This window comes from Cheilinus undulatus, linkage group 7 (genome assembly GCF_018320785.1).
Source record: "Cheilinus undulatus linkage group 7, ASM1832078v1, whole genome shotgun sequence".
NCBI lineage: Eukaryota > Metazoa > Chordata > Actinopteri > Labriformes > Labridae > Cheilinus > Cheilinus undulatus.
The window spans coordinates 9,581,769-9,597,396 of NC_054871.1; the positions used below are offsets into that span (position 1 = coordinate 9,581,769).

The 15,628-nt window shown below is 39.1% G+C and overlaps 1 protein-coding gene across 1 annotated transcript in view; it reads left to right on the forward strand.

Annotated features, from left to right (window-relative positions):
• Positions 1–15,628, forward strand: part of LOC121512179 (carboxyl-terminal PDZ ligand of neuronal nitric oxide synthase protein-like) — a 332,287-nt gene continuing 316,659 nt past the window's right edge. Inside the window, exons 1-2 of the mRNA XM_041791325.1 lie at positions 1–397; positions 725–796. Coding sequence (XP_041647259.1) covers positions 293–397; positions 725–796 — 177 coding nt within the window. The 5' untranslated portion in view covers positions 1–292. The remainder of the gene's footprint in view (positions 398–724; positions 797–15,628) is intronic.

A 15,628-nucleotide genomic window follows, 5' to 3' on the forward strand; every position in this document is an offset into this window, starting at 1 on the left:
GCGCATGAGGCTGTTTCTCCTGTCCTGTGCGTGTTTATAAAGCTGTAACTTAATATCAGGAAGACGGTAATTCACCGGAGCGCTTGCGGAGTACTTGTCGCCACTTGGCCGCTGTTGAGAGCGGTGTAGCCGGGTTGCAATGCTGGGACGGTTCGCTGCGATGGAGAGCACGCACTAACCGGATTTGGAATTGTGTTTTTTTCCCCACTGGATTACCCTATTTTTAACCAGCTTGGATCTTATCCTATTGATATTTTCCTTGTTTTTTCTGGCAGCGTGGAGTACTTTGAAAATGCCTACAAAAACCAAATACAACCTCGTTGATGATGGGCATGATTTGAGGATCCCGTTGCACAACGAGGAAGCGTTCCAGCATGGGATCAACTTCGAGGCAAAGGTAACTACAATCAGCTGTAAAGTGTAAATAGCAAGTTGTAAACGATTAATACTTGAATATAATACATTTTAAGAGTTGTCCTCTCTGTAAAACCTACTCAAAACAGCCCAACGTCTCTCACTTTACCATTGTTATAGGTTTATATTCACGCTAGTCAAAATAACTGACATAACGTTCGACTTTTTTGACTGAAGTTTAGCTAAGTTGTCACATAATTGGGGTTTTATTGGGACACTTTGGCACTTTCAATAAATGGAAATAGTTAAATTCTTTTAATTCTTCTATTAATGTGCTGCACCTGTCACATTTCCCCCCCTTTGACAACAGTATATCGGCAGCCTGGACGTGACACGGCCGAGCAGCCGAGTGGAGATTGTGGCTGCGATGAGAAGGATACGGGTGAGTTCAACCGCCGGTCAAATCTCCTTTTACGATTTGGCTAGTTTTCGTTCGCACGCTTGTCAGCTTAAAAGCACTGGTTTCAAGAGTCTTTATTTTTGTTTTTATTATCGAGGATTGTCTCCTACCCCATTCGGCTGATGTTCAATTGTTTAAAAAGCAACGTAGTGACGGGAAGTACCATTTTTTAAAAGTGGTTTAACGGTCCAGCGCAGGGGAGATGCTCGCCATGGAGGGCTGTTGTCATAAGTTGTAAAGTGTGGCTGTCTCTTCTGTTATTGTGGTTTGGTCTGTGATTCTAGAGCCGAATTGAAATGAATAAGCTGTTTGCTCAAGTAGAATGTTGCTTTAGGGAAATATTGCAAGTATTGTCGTCGCAATTCTGAAATACTTGTATTGTAATGGTTTTTAAATGGACAATAGTTGGACTGGGTGACTAGTTTCTCATAAAAGCCTCGTATAATGGCTTGACAAATCATCAAAATGAGGCATAAACTAGTGTGACAGATATAGTTGGACACACTGTTATCACTGAGTTGCACTATATGGTTTCAGTGCTAGTTTTAAAGTCACTCTGGATCCAAATCGTGCAGACTTTTGTGCCTGGGACTTCTCCAGCCCGGCCTGAGGTTTGGTCTCCCATGTGCTCCATCACTGCTCTGAAGTTTCCTTTGAAGCAGTGCACTGGAGTGTGATCCCCCTCCTCCTCTTCTCCCTCCCTCTCTCCCTCTTTCTGCTGCGTAAACTTAAGATTTACAGCTTTTTCAGCTCCAGAAAGTCGACTTAATCTTAATCACAGTGTCTGCCAGCTTGGCAGCAGTTGGCTTAATAACCCTATACAGGTTTGTGCCAGTGGTGTAGAGGTATTTGAGGATTATAGTGATGAACTGGTAGGTGTGCTTGGATTTATGGATGATTCCTCTAAACCCACGCATGCAGTTACGAGAGAAACATACACATTCAGCTTGTTTTGTATTTTATAACCTAATTATTTTAAAGAAAACTAAAAGCAACCAACCACCATTTCACTGTCCTGACATTTCAATTAACCACAACTTTCTATAAATCTGTAGCCAAGGACAGTAAGTGCCAGTCATTATTTGCATGTTGTGATGTTCTTCGTCCCAGCAGGGCACCCGTCTACTCTCTCTCACATGTGCACACCCACACAGCGGAGCATAAGGTGCAAAATGTTCCTCTGGCTCTTTTCAGAGAAGTGACCTAGTCCTATAAAGTGGACCTCCCAGTGTGCTGCCATGGCAGCTGTTGTTGTTGGCAGGAAAACAGACTTTGGTTTGGCTCCTTGCAGTGTGAAAGTGGTTTGACACCGGTTTAACAACACAATAGAGGGAAACCACAGGTATCCAGCATGGATGGGAGGTCACACTGGAAAGCATGAGACTATTGGAGTATAGATCTTAATGCGTTAGTTTGACTTGGGAGGTAGTAAAGCCAGTGCAACCTCAACTGAATGTTGACCTGTTTTACATATACACAGAAGTGGATGCAGTTGAAAAAAAGGGAAGTTGTCCTTTTACATTATCATGTACTGGCACCATTAACCTAATTCGGATAGCCAAGCTGAGTATCTTGAAATAGTGTTCTATGTTATTTCAAAATTAAATTCCTTGCTTGGAAAGGAAAGAAACCAAAGACCAAACAGCCCACATTTAAGGACTTATTGTTGGCTTTGCATGTCTTTATTGTTGAAAATGATGGTGGAAAGAGATGGAAACAGGGATGAGAGAGATAACAGGTTCAATTTGAAGCCATGGCTGCCTGCTTGGAGGATAATAACCTCCACAAATGAGCACGACTCAGTTAGTAAGGCTTCTGCCCTCCACAAAGTGTTTTTCAGTGATTTTCCTCGTCTTTGAACACATGACATGGTGTTGATTGATATAATTACACTCTCCAGTCTACAACTTGCTTGCATTATGTTCATACTTTATTCTCTGCAGTTGCTACCAGCATCTTTTCACATCACATACGACATGCAGGCTCTGCACAAGCAGTGGTTAATTCTCTACGTTCACTAAAGCTGGCAATACTCAGGAGGCTTTTTGAAAAATTAACTGATTTTTAAAAAACATGGGACAAACATGTAACCAATTTTTACCTCTATGGTCCTCTGAATAGACACGCCAGACTGCGAGACCACCCACTAGCCGTTTGTTAATGATTTCACAGTGGCTACTCCACAGACATGAGATCTCACAGAAACCTGTGGGATCAGATGTGACTTCAGATGAAATACAAACGAAGAGAATGATCAAGGTCATAGTTTAAGCAGATGAATTCTGAACCTGAGACTTGCCACATGCTAGAAGACTTTCAAAGCTTAAAACAATTTTAAAAACATGGGAGTCCACATACATATGGATAGTTTCAAGCAATGTTTCAATCACTTGACGGCCCATCCAGACTGTGAGACCACACACCTGCACTCTGTATTAACAATCTTACAGTGAAGATTCTCCACACGAGATCTTAGAGACACTTCAAGATCAAACACAAAACCCTCAGATAGCTGTCATCTGTTACAGTGGCAACAAAAATCAAAAGAAGGAAAAAAATGAGGGTGAATTCCTGGAGAAGATGTGTGTTTATATGTGCAAGCTTTAAGTGCATAAGCAAGGATGCACAGACACATCGGTTTTACATTGGTAATAGTTGATATCAGCTCTGTTTACCATCATCAGCCAAATTATGAGCCATGAACAGATATTTGTTATCAGTGTTTATCTGTTTAGTAAAATCAGTTTTATGCTAGCATTTGGTATGTAGCTGAATCAAATGAGACATTTTTTTTTTACAGGGCAGGAAAAAGAGACTTGGACAAAGTGATACAATTTCATTGTCAAATGTGACAGAAAATGTTGGCATAAAAGGTCTCTTAAAGCAAAAGAGGTGTTAAAACATAGGTATCAGCATCAGTATCAGCTATATTGTGATTTTGAACTTCAGTATTGGCACTGATTTTCACAATCAGTGTATCTCTTTCACATTACATATGGTTGGTGATGCCAGCATGTCTGCTCACTCTCATTGGTTATTTCCTATCAAGGTAGGGGGAGGCTCTGCGGGAAATGATCACAAAGGCACAGCACACATGAGTTTCTAAATGATCATTTGTAACTGGGGCAAATCTGGCCTACAGTCTGGCTTAAATCGTGTAGTGAGTCTGGCTTTTGAGGTTTTTGCCTGGTGAAAGGAAGGTTGTCATTGCTGCTGTATTTTTGCTGAATGTTGCTTGTAAATTGTCTGAAGATAGAATTGGTTATGAATAGGTGCCATACAAATAAAAACTGATAGATTGATTAAAGTCATCAGCTGAGTCAGCACTTGCGAAGTCTATAGTTCCACAAGCTTGGGCACATTTGGGTTGTGAAGCTTCCTGGCCTATTTGCAACTGGACATGACATCATAAATATAGGCTCATACTAGGGGTGGGAGAAAAATCAATACAGCATAGTATCACAATATTTTGTCTGGTGATATATCTTATCGTCTAGTCCACCAAGTATCATGTTTTTCAAATTAGTTGCTGATAGGAACTGAAGTCTATGATAATGGAAAAATAAAATCAATTATTTGGACAATTGTTATTACCAGTGATGTTTGCAGAGGTGAAGGTCATACAGTAGGAGACCAACATGGCAGCACCAGGGGAAGGACATTAGGAATACAAGCAGGGCAGGAATGAGATGGACATGACATAGGAGGTTTGCAAGAAGTGCTACATGAAGATAAAATACGACAAACATGAGGGTAAGACTAATGCTAATTCAGCTAAACAGTGGAAAAAATGGTATAGATTGCAATATATGGTATCACAATACTCACTATATTGCAAAATGTTTAAAATCGCAATGATATCGAATCATGACCCAAGTATTGTGATAATATCATATCGTGGAGCCACTAGTGATTCCAACCCCTAACTCGTACTCAATAGGGAGCATTATCATAATCACATTACACCACAGACTCAATCATTAATTGATTATTAATTGATTGTAGCCTACCTTGAATTTCCCCACATGGTGGTCATATTGAGACAGTAATCATCCTTTGTGCAGCCAGCCTCGGGCGACATTACACATTAATTACAGCATTACTATTGCATTTCAGGTCATATTGACATTGCTTGCTCTGTAATGTGAGTGCCAGCCATGCACACATTGTACATGGAATGACTGAACAATATATCCCTTTAATCAAGGCTATGTGTTAAACATGCAGACCAGCACATAGATATTGGAGCTATTGTGATTTGTTTCAATAGGTATTATTTATTAGTAGTCAAATAACCATTGAAATTGAACACTGGAATTCGAAGTTACACATTACAGATGATCTTCCTATTGTGCAGACCTATAAAAAGCTCTAAAAAGTGCATGTTGACAGAGATCATTAAAGGCTGCCATCAGAGGCTTCTACTCTGTCAGATAAGAAAGAAATACATGAAATCAGTGACACTAGTGATGAGAATATGCAGCAGGAAACATGACAGTTTTGACACTTTTATGTCTAAACTTCCCCACTTTAAAAAGAGTCAACCCTGACATTGCCCAAGGCCACATCAAGCACACTCTTTCCTCACACTTAAAAAATACTTCAGGGACAATGACACAGGGTTACACACCTCTGGTTTCTTCCTTTTTGTGCTTTCATGCTACTTTTGACTCCTTGTAGTTTTTAAGAGAAAGTTCTGTAAAATGATGCTCTCCACAGCGTCTGCTCCTTCTCTCTCTCTCTGATTTCTATCAGCCTCTCTTTCTGCACAGTCAGTCAGAGCTATGCAGGCTGCCAGGCACTCAGTTGATGTATGGTGTCATTGTTCATTGTGTGCATGAGTCACCTGTAGACCAGTAGCTGATAACGAAGTAATGACATGGCAAAGCAGGAAGTAGTCACCTACAGTGGAGCGATATGTGCAGCGCTGCAGGAGTTGTTATTGTCTGTTACATGAACACGCTCACACAGTCTTTCTGGTACACAACTTTGTGCTGTGTATGTTTTTCTTGAATGATTAATCTCACCGCACAGAAACAAACAGAGGAAAAAAAGTTTATCGCAGATGGAAAAACAATTCAATCTTCACTTGGTGAGACTCCCCTGCCAGTTGAAAAATGTTTTTCTCAAGAAGTCTTTGTTTACATCTGAAAGTTGTATGTGAGTTAGACTGCAAGTCACATGTGGTCTGAGGATTCATACACCATTTTAGTCTGCTTTTTTGGCAGCTGCTTAATGACTCAGTAATTGTTAAATTGAAACTACGTGACAAGAATGCTAATTTTTTAAGGAATATTAAAGGAGGAATGAGCAAAGTGGGAAATTCTAGATAAAATAATGACTTTAAGTCAAATTCCAGTCAAAAATTCTTGGTTATTTTGTTTTAAAGATTTTTTTTTTGTCTTTTAAAGCGATTTGCATAATAGAATCTGCAGAGAGACGGGAAAAGAGGGGATAGTGAGAGGGGATAACATGGATAAAAAGGCAGAGGGCTGTCATCAAACCTGGGTACTCAGACTAAGTCATGTTAAGGTTGTCTAAATTTTCTGTTCTTTAATACCTTTTGATTTCACATGTTTTAAAGCAGTACAGTCTCTTTCAATGTAATGATTCATCCCATCAAAAAGCATTTCATATCTTCCTATCAAAGGCTTCTGTGAAACAAAGAGATCACTGTTTATATTGGACAAGTACACCATCAACATTTCCATTTGTGCAATTTAGACAGCGTTCAGGTCAGGAGTTTATCATCAAATTATGATAATTAAGCTCTAGAAATTAATCAATATTAAGTACAGGAGACTTCTGTTGTGCTGTCTAAGTGTAGAAACGTTTATCCTTTCATTTTATTAAGCATGCATAATATTGAATTTTTGCCGATATCCTATTTGCCAGTATTTACAAAATAATTTTAGCCAATACTGATATAATGTCAATATTTAAATGTAGGTCAGACCCAAAACTTTCATCCTTAAAACACACAATTTTAAGTTTGATGATTAACAAAATTCAGTTTTTTAAAATGCATTTTAAAGTGTAAGGAATGATGATGAATAAAGAATAACGACTTCAGCTGAAGGAGGTCTGTCAGTCCAGCTAGGGCTGGGCGATGTATTGAGTATACTCGATGTATAGCGGCTTTTGCCATGCATGATGTATAAAATGGCTATATTGTGAACATCGAGTATAAATTATGTGGAAGTTTGTGAGCTGTCAGCGGGAATTTCTCGCTGGAGTTTCACTTCTCCCATTGTCCCTGAACGCATCTGTCACAGCAGAGAGCTCTCTCTCTCCCTGACCATCCAGAAAACTCCTCTGCACATAAGCGTTTTTGTATCAGCGGCGAGAGAAGCAAGTGAGAGGAAGGTAAACAGAGCAGCGTGGTGAGTTAGTGATGAGTTAGCTGCGTTCAGAGATGGACAAAGAGAAACAGCGCTGGATCGGCAGCATTGAGAAGTCGTTTAACTTTGAATTAACATTATGTGCATGTATTTTATTGTTTATTGTAAGGAACACTAAGTGTTTCCTGTACTGAAACTGAACTGTTCCTCTCATGAGGCAGTCTACTTTTCAGATAATATTGTAGAATTAAACACCATTTGACTCTACAATAGATGTATCCTGTTTAACATGAAGACATTTAGTAATGGATTACATGCAGTGTTTCCAGGCATTGCACTTAGATGGTTGGCTATCTCCCCTTGCCTCTTGCTGTATGTTTGATTTTTTGTGTTTCTGCTCTTTTGACAGTTTCCATCTGAAGTGTATCGCGCAAAGATGTTCAACTAACATCGCTCGTTTTGACATGGGACTTCGCACCTCAAGCAATACATTTATGAGGGGTTGTAACAGTGAATGTTCTCTCTTTCAGCCAGATAGTGGCTCTGTAAAGTTGAAAACATATTGTTTTTTGCTAATATCTGCCGTTACCGGTGCAGTCTGATATTATTATGCATCCATAGACAACTCATTTATTTGTGTCTTGTGAACTAACCGTGGCTTGCACATAATGACATAACACTTCTCCATCTTTCCACATCAAAACCAATTCACAATTTTGATGACTTTCATGTGGCTAGTATTAGTTATTATTCAGCAGGTGTTTTGGGTTGCTGTTGATCAGTTTAACAGGCAGTGTCGTGCTCTTCTAAATGACAGGAAGTGTCTGTTGATATATTTTTAAACAAGCAAGATTAAAACTAATTAGCTAATTAAAAAAGGCAAAACAAGGCTGTTTGTGAATGCACTTAATCATTGCATTAAACCACAGATTCACATTGATTAAAACAAACTGACTAGTTTTGTAATGTTCTAAATTTGTACTGTGACATGTCTACAGCTATAAAACCCTCTGACACGCACTGAATGGGCCTGACAGAGAGTGAACAACTGCCATAAAGCCTTCCTATCTGACTTTTTCCTTCTCCCAGATGAACATGCTCTTTAATAAAAGGTCCTTTTAATTTACATGTATTATGATAATCATCATCTGGCCTTAGTCTGTTAGCAGCTTATCTGGTTAAAAGGAGACGAGACCTTTAGAGTGAATTAAAAGGATTAATTTCTCATTAATCTGTCTGTGCTGGGTTAACTGACCGTAGGAAGATTGAGACGCAGTGTGGCATGAGAAGATTAGACGTGTCTGAGGATTCGTCTGAGGAGAACAGGAGGGCACAGTGGAGGTGTTGGAGAGGAGGAAGAAAGAAAGAAAGAAAAATGTTCTTTCCATTCCTCAGACTGAACTGTGTGAACCAGGACCTTTGTGTGTCACCAGGCAGCAAACAAGCATCTTTAAACTCTAATTAAGTGGTGGTAAGAAACACAGTGGAAGTTCGTTAACCTGGGTCTCTGTGTTCCCTTCACTGCCTTGTTATTCTCAGAATGTTTGATGTTGTTGGATGCAGAAATGGACAAGAAAAAATATATACTTCATCTTGATGATGCATCTTTGAAGCATTTTTCTTTAGGCCCTTTTACATTGGTCCTTAAGACTGGACTTTTTTACCTGATATGGTCCATATAAATGAAATGGAGAAGTGAAAATGGTCAAGACTGCCTCAATTTCAAATTTTTAAATCATACCAGCAAAATGACATCAACAACCACTGTAAAAATAGTCCCAGGTAGTGATGTTCCTAGGCAAATAATTCTGGTCAAGCACATATCATAACTGTAATTAATCATCTATGCATTGGTTTCACATCAATATTAGCCAGTATCAGCCCTTTTGACAAACATCGACCGTAGGCAAATAATGTTGACTTGAACAGATATCAGCTGACAGTGTTTATCTGTAGTGTGGCACCAGTTTATTGCTGGTATCTGTCATAACTGCAGATTCAGAGAACAGATTTATTATTGGGTAGCAGATTTTAATGGAGCCCCTGACTTAAAGCAACTACCAGACCTTTTTTACACTGGAGACACTTGTTGCTCTGTGGGATAAAAAAAAGTGTTTTTATTGGAAGTGGTTTCAGCTAAAATAAGTTTGGGAATATCATCATATCACATATGGCCAGTAATCCAGTAACAGGCATACCCACCATCAATGGACCCCATTCACTAATGTCTTGTTAAGATTTTTCTTAGATCTGTAAATAAGGAAGTGTCTCAGAGAAACTATGGAAACCACCTGTGTTCTAAAGTCGATGAATCCCTGGTGGTTATAAGCTGTAAGCACATACACATTCCTCCTGTAGAATTACATACATAGAGACTGCAGGGCAGTATGCCAACACAGAAGGCACACAGATGAGAGGAGAAAAAGCAAGATATCTGTAATGTCCAAACATAGATGTTCACAACACTTTGAAATACTTGGATTGTTCTAAATCGGATTTAGTTCTGCTTTAAATGACGACAAAAGAGAAAAGTTTATTTATAGCATTAGCACAAGTAGTATATAAATATATGAGCTGGATGAAATCATCATTTAAACACATTTCTACCTGCTGATGAACCCATTCCCATTTGTAAAGATAGGTTTTTATTGTTTTAAACAAGTGTTCCACAATAAAACTTCCACACATGCTAAATTTATATTCATATTTAACATTTTGCAGCTAAGATCAAACACAACATTATCAAAATGATAATTGCCGTATTTAAGTCATACAGTTTTACATGTTATTTAATTATATAAACGGTTTATATTGGTAATAAGCAGTGAAATATAATGAAGATTCCATGTAATTGTGTTATTTTTAATCCAGGACATGTGAGTGCTTATGACTGCAAAATCAAACATTTTATCATCATAGCTCACAAATGTTGGCAAGGGTGCTCAGGAGCATTCTCAGATGTTGTTCTTTGCTAAGAACAAATCACAGATAAAAACTTTGGTGAATGTCAATCATCTTTAAAGCTGTGTAAGTGTGTTTGAAGAACTTTTTTTTTCTTAAGAAGGTTAAGATTAATGAATGAGGCTTGTTGTCTGTGAAGCTGTGAGACACTCATCCCCACCCATTAACACAAAGAAAGTGTCAAAGACTGACTGGATTCTACAATCTCCCAGTAAGAGGAAGAATGACCGACTTATTCAATATGCTAGGTCTGCTAAATGAAAAAGTGAGATGGATTGATGGCAATTGCTGAGAGTAATGCTGCATCGTCTGTTTTCTAACTCTGCTGTTTTTATGGATTGTTGGGACAGCTGAAGACATGCTGCAGTGCTGTGACCTACTCTGTCAAATTGATTTGAAGACTTTAATTGCCACAAATGATCTCCTTTAATTAGTGGCTGCAGGAGTTAACCTGCCTCATTTTGATCGACATTAACACGATTCAGAATCTCAATTAATTAATCCAGATTAACACGTGCAGAGATGTCTCACTCTGCAAGAACATCAGGAAGCAGAGGCCTCCTAAGTCTCTTTATCACTGTAGATGTTGAATGCAACATTTTATCTTTTTTTATGATGATTGCATTTTCCCTTCACACTGCAAGGACATTGGGCTTTGTTTTACATTATGACAGTATTGATATTATTGTCAAAACTAATCACATGCCGACATTTTAAACTTATTTCCTCTTAAACTTCCTGAAAAAGTGGCTAGTTTATGTTTTAAAGTGAGAAACTCTGAAGATTCAGCTTCTGCTCTGAAACGTATCCAGAGACACCATTCACGAGGCTCCAAAAAAACCTAAATGGGAGCGCCGCCAGTGCCAGTTTATTAACAGCTTAGCAAACTTGGCTGCCATTCTCTGCGTACATGCCGGTTTTTGCTCCTCGCTCACCGCAGCGACAGCAGAGCAACGGCACTCTGTGTTCGACAGATCAGAGGAACAGACGAGGCTGAATCTCTCTCTGAGGGATAACACTGTCACGTCATGTCAGGTCAGAGGAAGATCACACTCATGTGGCTCTGAGGCTGCTGCTGTCTGCACCTGTCATCTGCCTCTTACTCACTCACCGACACACACCTGGGTTGATCTAATCACATTATAAACCTGAAGATCAAGTGGCTGCAGGTAAAAGAGGAGAAAGCTAAAGCTCACATCACTTTTCCAGTTGAACTCAGCACCATTATTTTGTCCTGAACGTCTGCATCTCTCTGTCATTCCCTCTCTTAGTGGATGGTACTCTGGCTGAAGGTGCCCTTTACGCAGAACTGGAAAACTTTTCATCCTCTGAATAGCCTCTTCTTCACCAACCCCAGCCAGCAATAGTTCTTTGTGCTTAAAATTGCAGAGAATAAGTGGATGTCATTTCCATTATGAATCAAAGTTTTTATCCTCTTCAGGAAACTCCAGAAAGAGCCAAGTTTCTTTTCAAAATACAGCTTTTGACTACTTTACAGCTGCAGTGAGCAATATCTTAGATGTCAACCATAAAATAAGTAATGAAGGTAGCAAAGTTATGGTTTAAGAAGTTTTTTAAGCATAAGGCTCCTAGTTCTCTTTGGCAAGCAGCTACCTTATTTCTGGTTGCAGAAATAAGGTAGTGGATAGTCACCTTTTCTACCTCTATATTACTTTTCACTTTTTAATTTTTAGAATTTACTTAATTTCAGGATGCAGATGGCCTGGTGGTTAGGTCATGTCCTGTGTATGCAGGTGGCCCAGGGTTCAGGTTTGGCCTGTGGCTCTACCCTGCTCTCTCATACCTGTTTCTGACTCTATCCACTGTCCTACCTCTCAAATAAAAGGCAAGAAAAGCCAAGTTTATATATAAATACTTTACGTTGCCTTTATCTGACCCAATGTATTCCTATTTTCCGGCATGAGTAGGGAGATGATGCTCAAGAGAAATTACACTTTGAAGGTCATAATTCAAATGAAATTTAAGTATAATTCCAGCTATTGATAAGAATCAATTTCCCCTAGATTGACAGTGATGTGCATTTAGCCTGATGCTAAAAACAATGTAAATTCCTTTAATCAGGATAGCAGTTTAAGCATTTAGCATTCTCAGTCTATTTTACTTAACAGTGCCAGCAAGGTAAACTGATTCCAAAGCATCTCTACAGTCTGTAATGCTACAGTTGTGTTTACTTCCTTCTTTGCTCCTTAGCCCTCTGAGACTGATGATGTCATATTCAGACAAAAAGAGACAGGGGTTACAAAGGTTAAATAATTTTTGAACCATAAGTCAGAGCCACTTACTTTTGTCCCTCTGGAAGCCCTTTATTGTGCTGTTCTAATGATGCCAACCATGCCTTCATAGCCCTTACAGAAGCTTTTCTAGCAAGCCTGAAACTTAAGTGGCTTTCCAGGGCATTTAAAGATGAAATCGACACCAGTAACTCAGATATAGAATGTATTTTTATCAATTTTAAATATATTTTTCAATTGTTTCTGTCACTACCTTAGCATGAGCCACCATATTGTTTTCCCACATTGATTGCCACATGGGCTGTGACATCCAATGGCAGGCTGTGTTAGGTCATGCTTTGCCAAAATGCACTTCTTCTGAATAGATCAGAATGGAGAGAAAGAGAGACAGAGAGCCTGTGACGTAGCCTTCTGTGTCACTGCAGACAGGAACTACTTTTTGTAAATATCTGAACATTTTGAAGATTTTTTTTTTGTCATAGAATAATTATTAGTTTCACTTTTTTGGTCCCCAAGAGATTGGAGCATCTTAGTCATTATTGTTTACTGTGTGTCACTCATAAAAAGCTTTGCATTTTAGTTGCTGTTTAGTTTCTTCTCTTGTCTTTTAAGTACTTAGATTTTTTAATTCAAGTGACATTACTTAAGAACACATATTCTTAAAGATGGGTGTGTTTAGGACTGTAGCCTCTGTATGGGTGCCTGCCCTCCCCTCTGAAATCTTATTTTTTTAAGGAACTAACCAGCACCTTAAAAAAATACTTTTCAACTGAGATAATAGAGGCATGAGTGTTTCTAATTTTACAAAAGAATTGAGTTTTTAAAATTTGTAGAAAATCATGGCTCATTTGTACAAGTTAGTCCTTTAAGATGCTTATCCAAAGCATATGAACCACAGTATGAGCTCACACAAAGTCTGATTGCCAAGCATGAGCATCGTGTTCAATCAGGACTGAGCACTTGTCAATAAAGTGTTTTTGAAAACTCCCACAGGTGCACGGCTCAACTACGTAACCCCATTAGAAACTCTCTCATTCTCCTGCTCTCTCTCACACACTCAGCATCACCAACAAACACAAGCTAACCAGCAGCTCCATCAAAACAAATACTCCCTGTCAGTTTGAAATCTGCAGCTCTCTCCTGCCAGCGTCTCTCTTGTTCATGTCTGTTAGGACAAGAGGGGAAAAAATCATACAGGCATGTCTGTTATTGTGGTGCTGTTTTCAGATGCCAGTCTGTGCAGGCACATTCGTGAATAAAAAGCCCTGAAGACATGGACGAGGCTCTTGGCTCTGCTCTCAGTATGTGACAGTATGCAGACAAATGAGTAGAATTTCAAATATGCCAGCTATTCATGCTACCACAGCTGATCGGGCTGTGACCAGCCATCGTCTCCTCCTGTATAAACCACAACAAACAATACATGATCAGGCTGAAATCTGGACTCAAATCCTGTTAGTGGGGATCCAGGTCTAAGAAAGGATCTAATTCTGGTCTGTTTCATTCTCCATTAGTGTACAGTTAACTAAATGTTTTGGGTTTTGCTGAACAAGAGATTGCAGGGCTTTATCTAAGGCTTTGTGAGACACTGTGAGACACATCCTTTTGCAACATTCAGTGCATTAGTTACCACACATTATTTCTCTGGAGACAATCCTCAATGACCTGTCGGATCTTCATGTGCACTGTGTGTGGACTGTGACAGAGACTGTAAGCAGAGAGCTGTTGATGGAGAAACAGACAACAAAGAAGTGGAGAAAAGGTCAACTCTGGTGTAGAAAAACACATTTTCAGCTGTGCATGGCTTCATTGAAACATTTTGGAAGTAAGGTACAAAAACCAAGCAGTTTTCTTCATTTTTTTTCTCCTTTGATAGCAGGTGTGATGCATTTTCTATCCTCTACTCTGACTTCTGAGCCATTGTTGTTGCTGTATTTACTTAATTTAGCCTTGAAATACACAGCATATGAAGGCCAGTCAGTCTTTCAGTGCACATCACAATAGAAACCAGACAACAGAAGCCTCCTCCTGACTACAATAGTTAATAAACCAGGTTTTCAGACATGAATGACAACCAGAGGCCTGATGAGAATCAGCACCTGAAGGGGCCTGCTTGTTTAGCACCTGTGAAAAATATGGAGATGTATTTCTCAGTAAATAAATCTGTTTTGATGCATGAATTCAGAGAACAGTGACTGAAGGGTTTATCTTGAGGGGGGAGATGCTCTCAGTCTCTTCCTGGGAAATATTTCATGTTTGTCCTCCTCACTGCAGTTTTGAAGCACATAAAGATTCAGGCTAAACTCTTTTAATGTAGGATTATCTTTGAAAATCATTCTTTTGTGTTCCTCTTTCTGCCCTGACCTCAAAGATAGTGTTCATAGTTGTTATTTGTTCTTAAAGCCATGGCTTAAAGTTCATAAAATGAGCTTATAATGACCCATGCAGGCTCCCTCCCTTTTCTTTTCCTACTCCCCTGCTTTGTTTTTCCTGCACTGGAGGTAGTGGATTGCTGAATCAATTAAGCATGATAGCTATTTGTGTAGATAACGTTAATGGAGCACGTTCATCTCCACTGTTGACGCGTTCTCCCATGCTGCCTTGCTGTAAGTAGAGGAGGCTGGCTGTAAATCCCACATAAGCTGAGTGTTTTTAAGAAGTGGCTAATGCTTAACTTGCTTTATTGTTCAGTAGATAGGAAGTAGATTGTGGGCTGCTGACATGTGAACAGCCTGATAGAGAGTGAGTCACTCAAAGTGTGTAATAAAACATTTCCTTTAAATCAGTGAGCTCTAACAGCTTGCATTTAGAGACAAAAGCATGCAAGGCCTAATTAAAAATGTTCAGTAACTCAGCTGTTTACAGGAAAACGATTATTTAATCAGATATGGCTGGAAGTAACCTTGCATGCCTGTGAAGAAGCAGCCATGACATTAGTGAAATTCAATTAAACAGTTAAATGAAATGAGATTTTAGAGAGGAAAAAATATGCAAGTCTGATTCTCTTCCACTTTTTAGGGCCAGGTCAGGGTGGCAGCAAATCAGTCCAATCAGGGACGTCCTTAATTAAACAAGTTTTTACATAACTCTAACACTAAAATAGGTGAAATGTTGAAAAACACTCTCAAAGACTTTGTAGGAATAAAATGTTGGGGCTGATCAGACCAAACTCAATGGGAATGTTAGATTGAGTCTTAATGGCACTCAGTAGACTTTTGGTTGTTTCAGAAATACGTACATTATACAGGACTATGAAATAG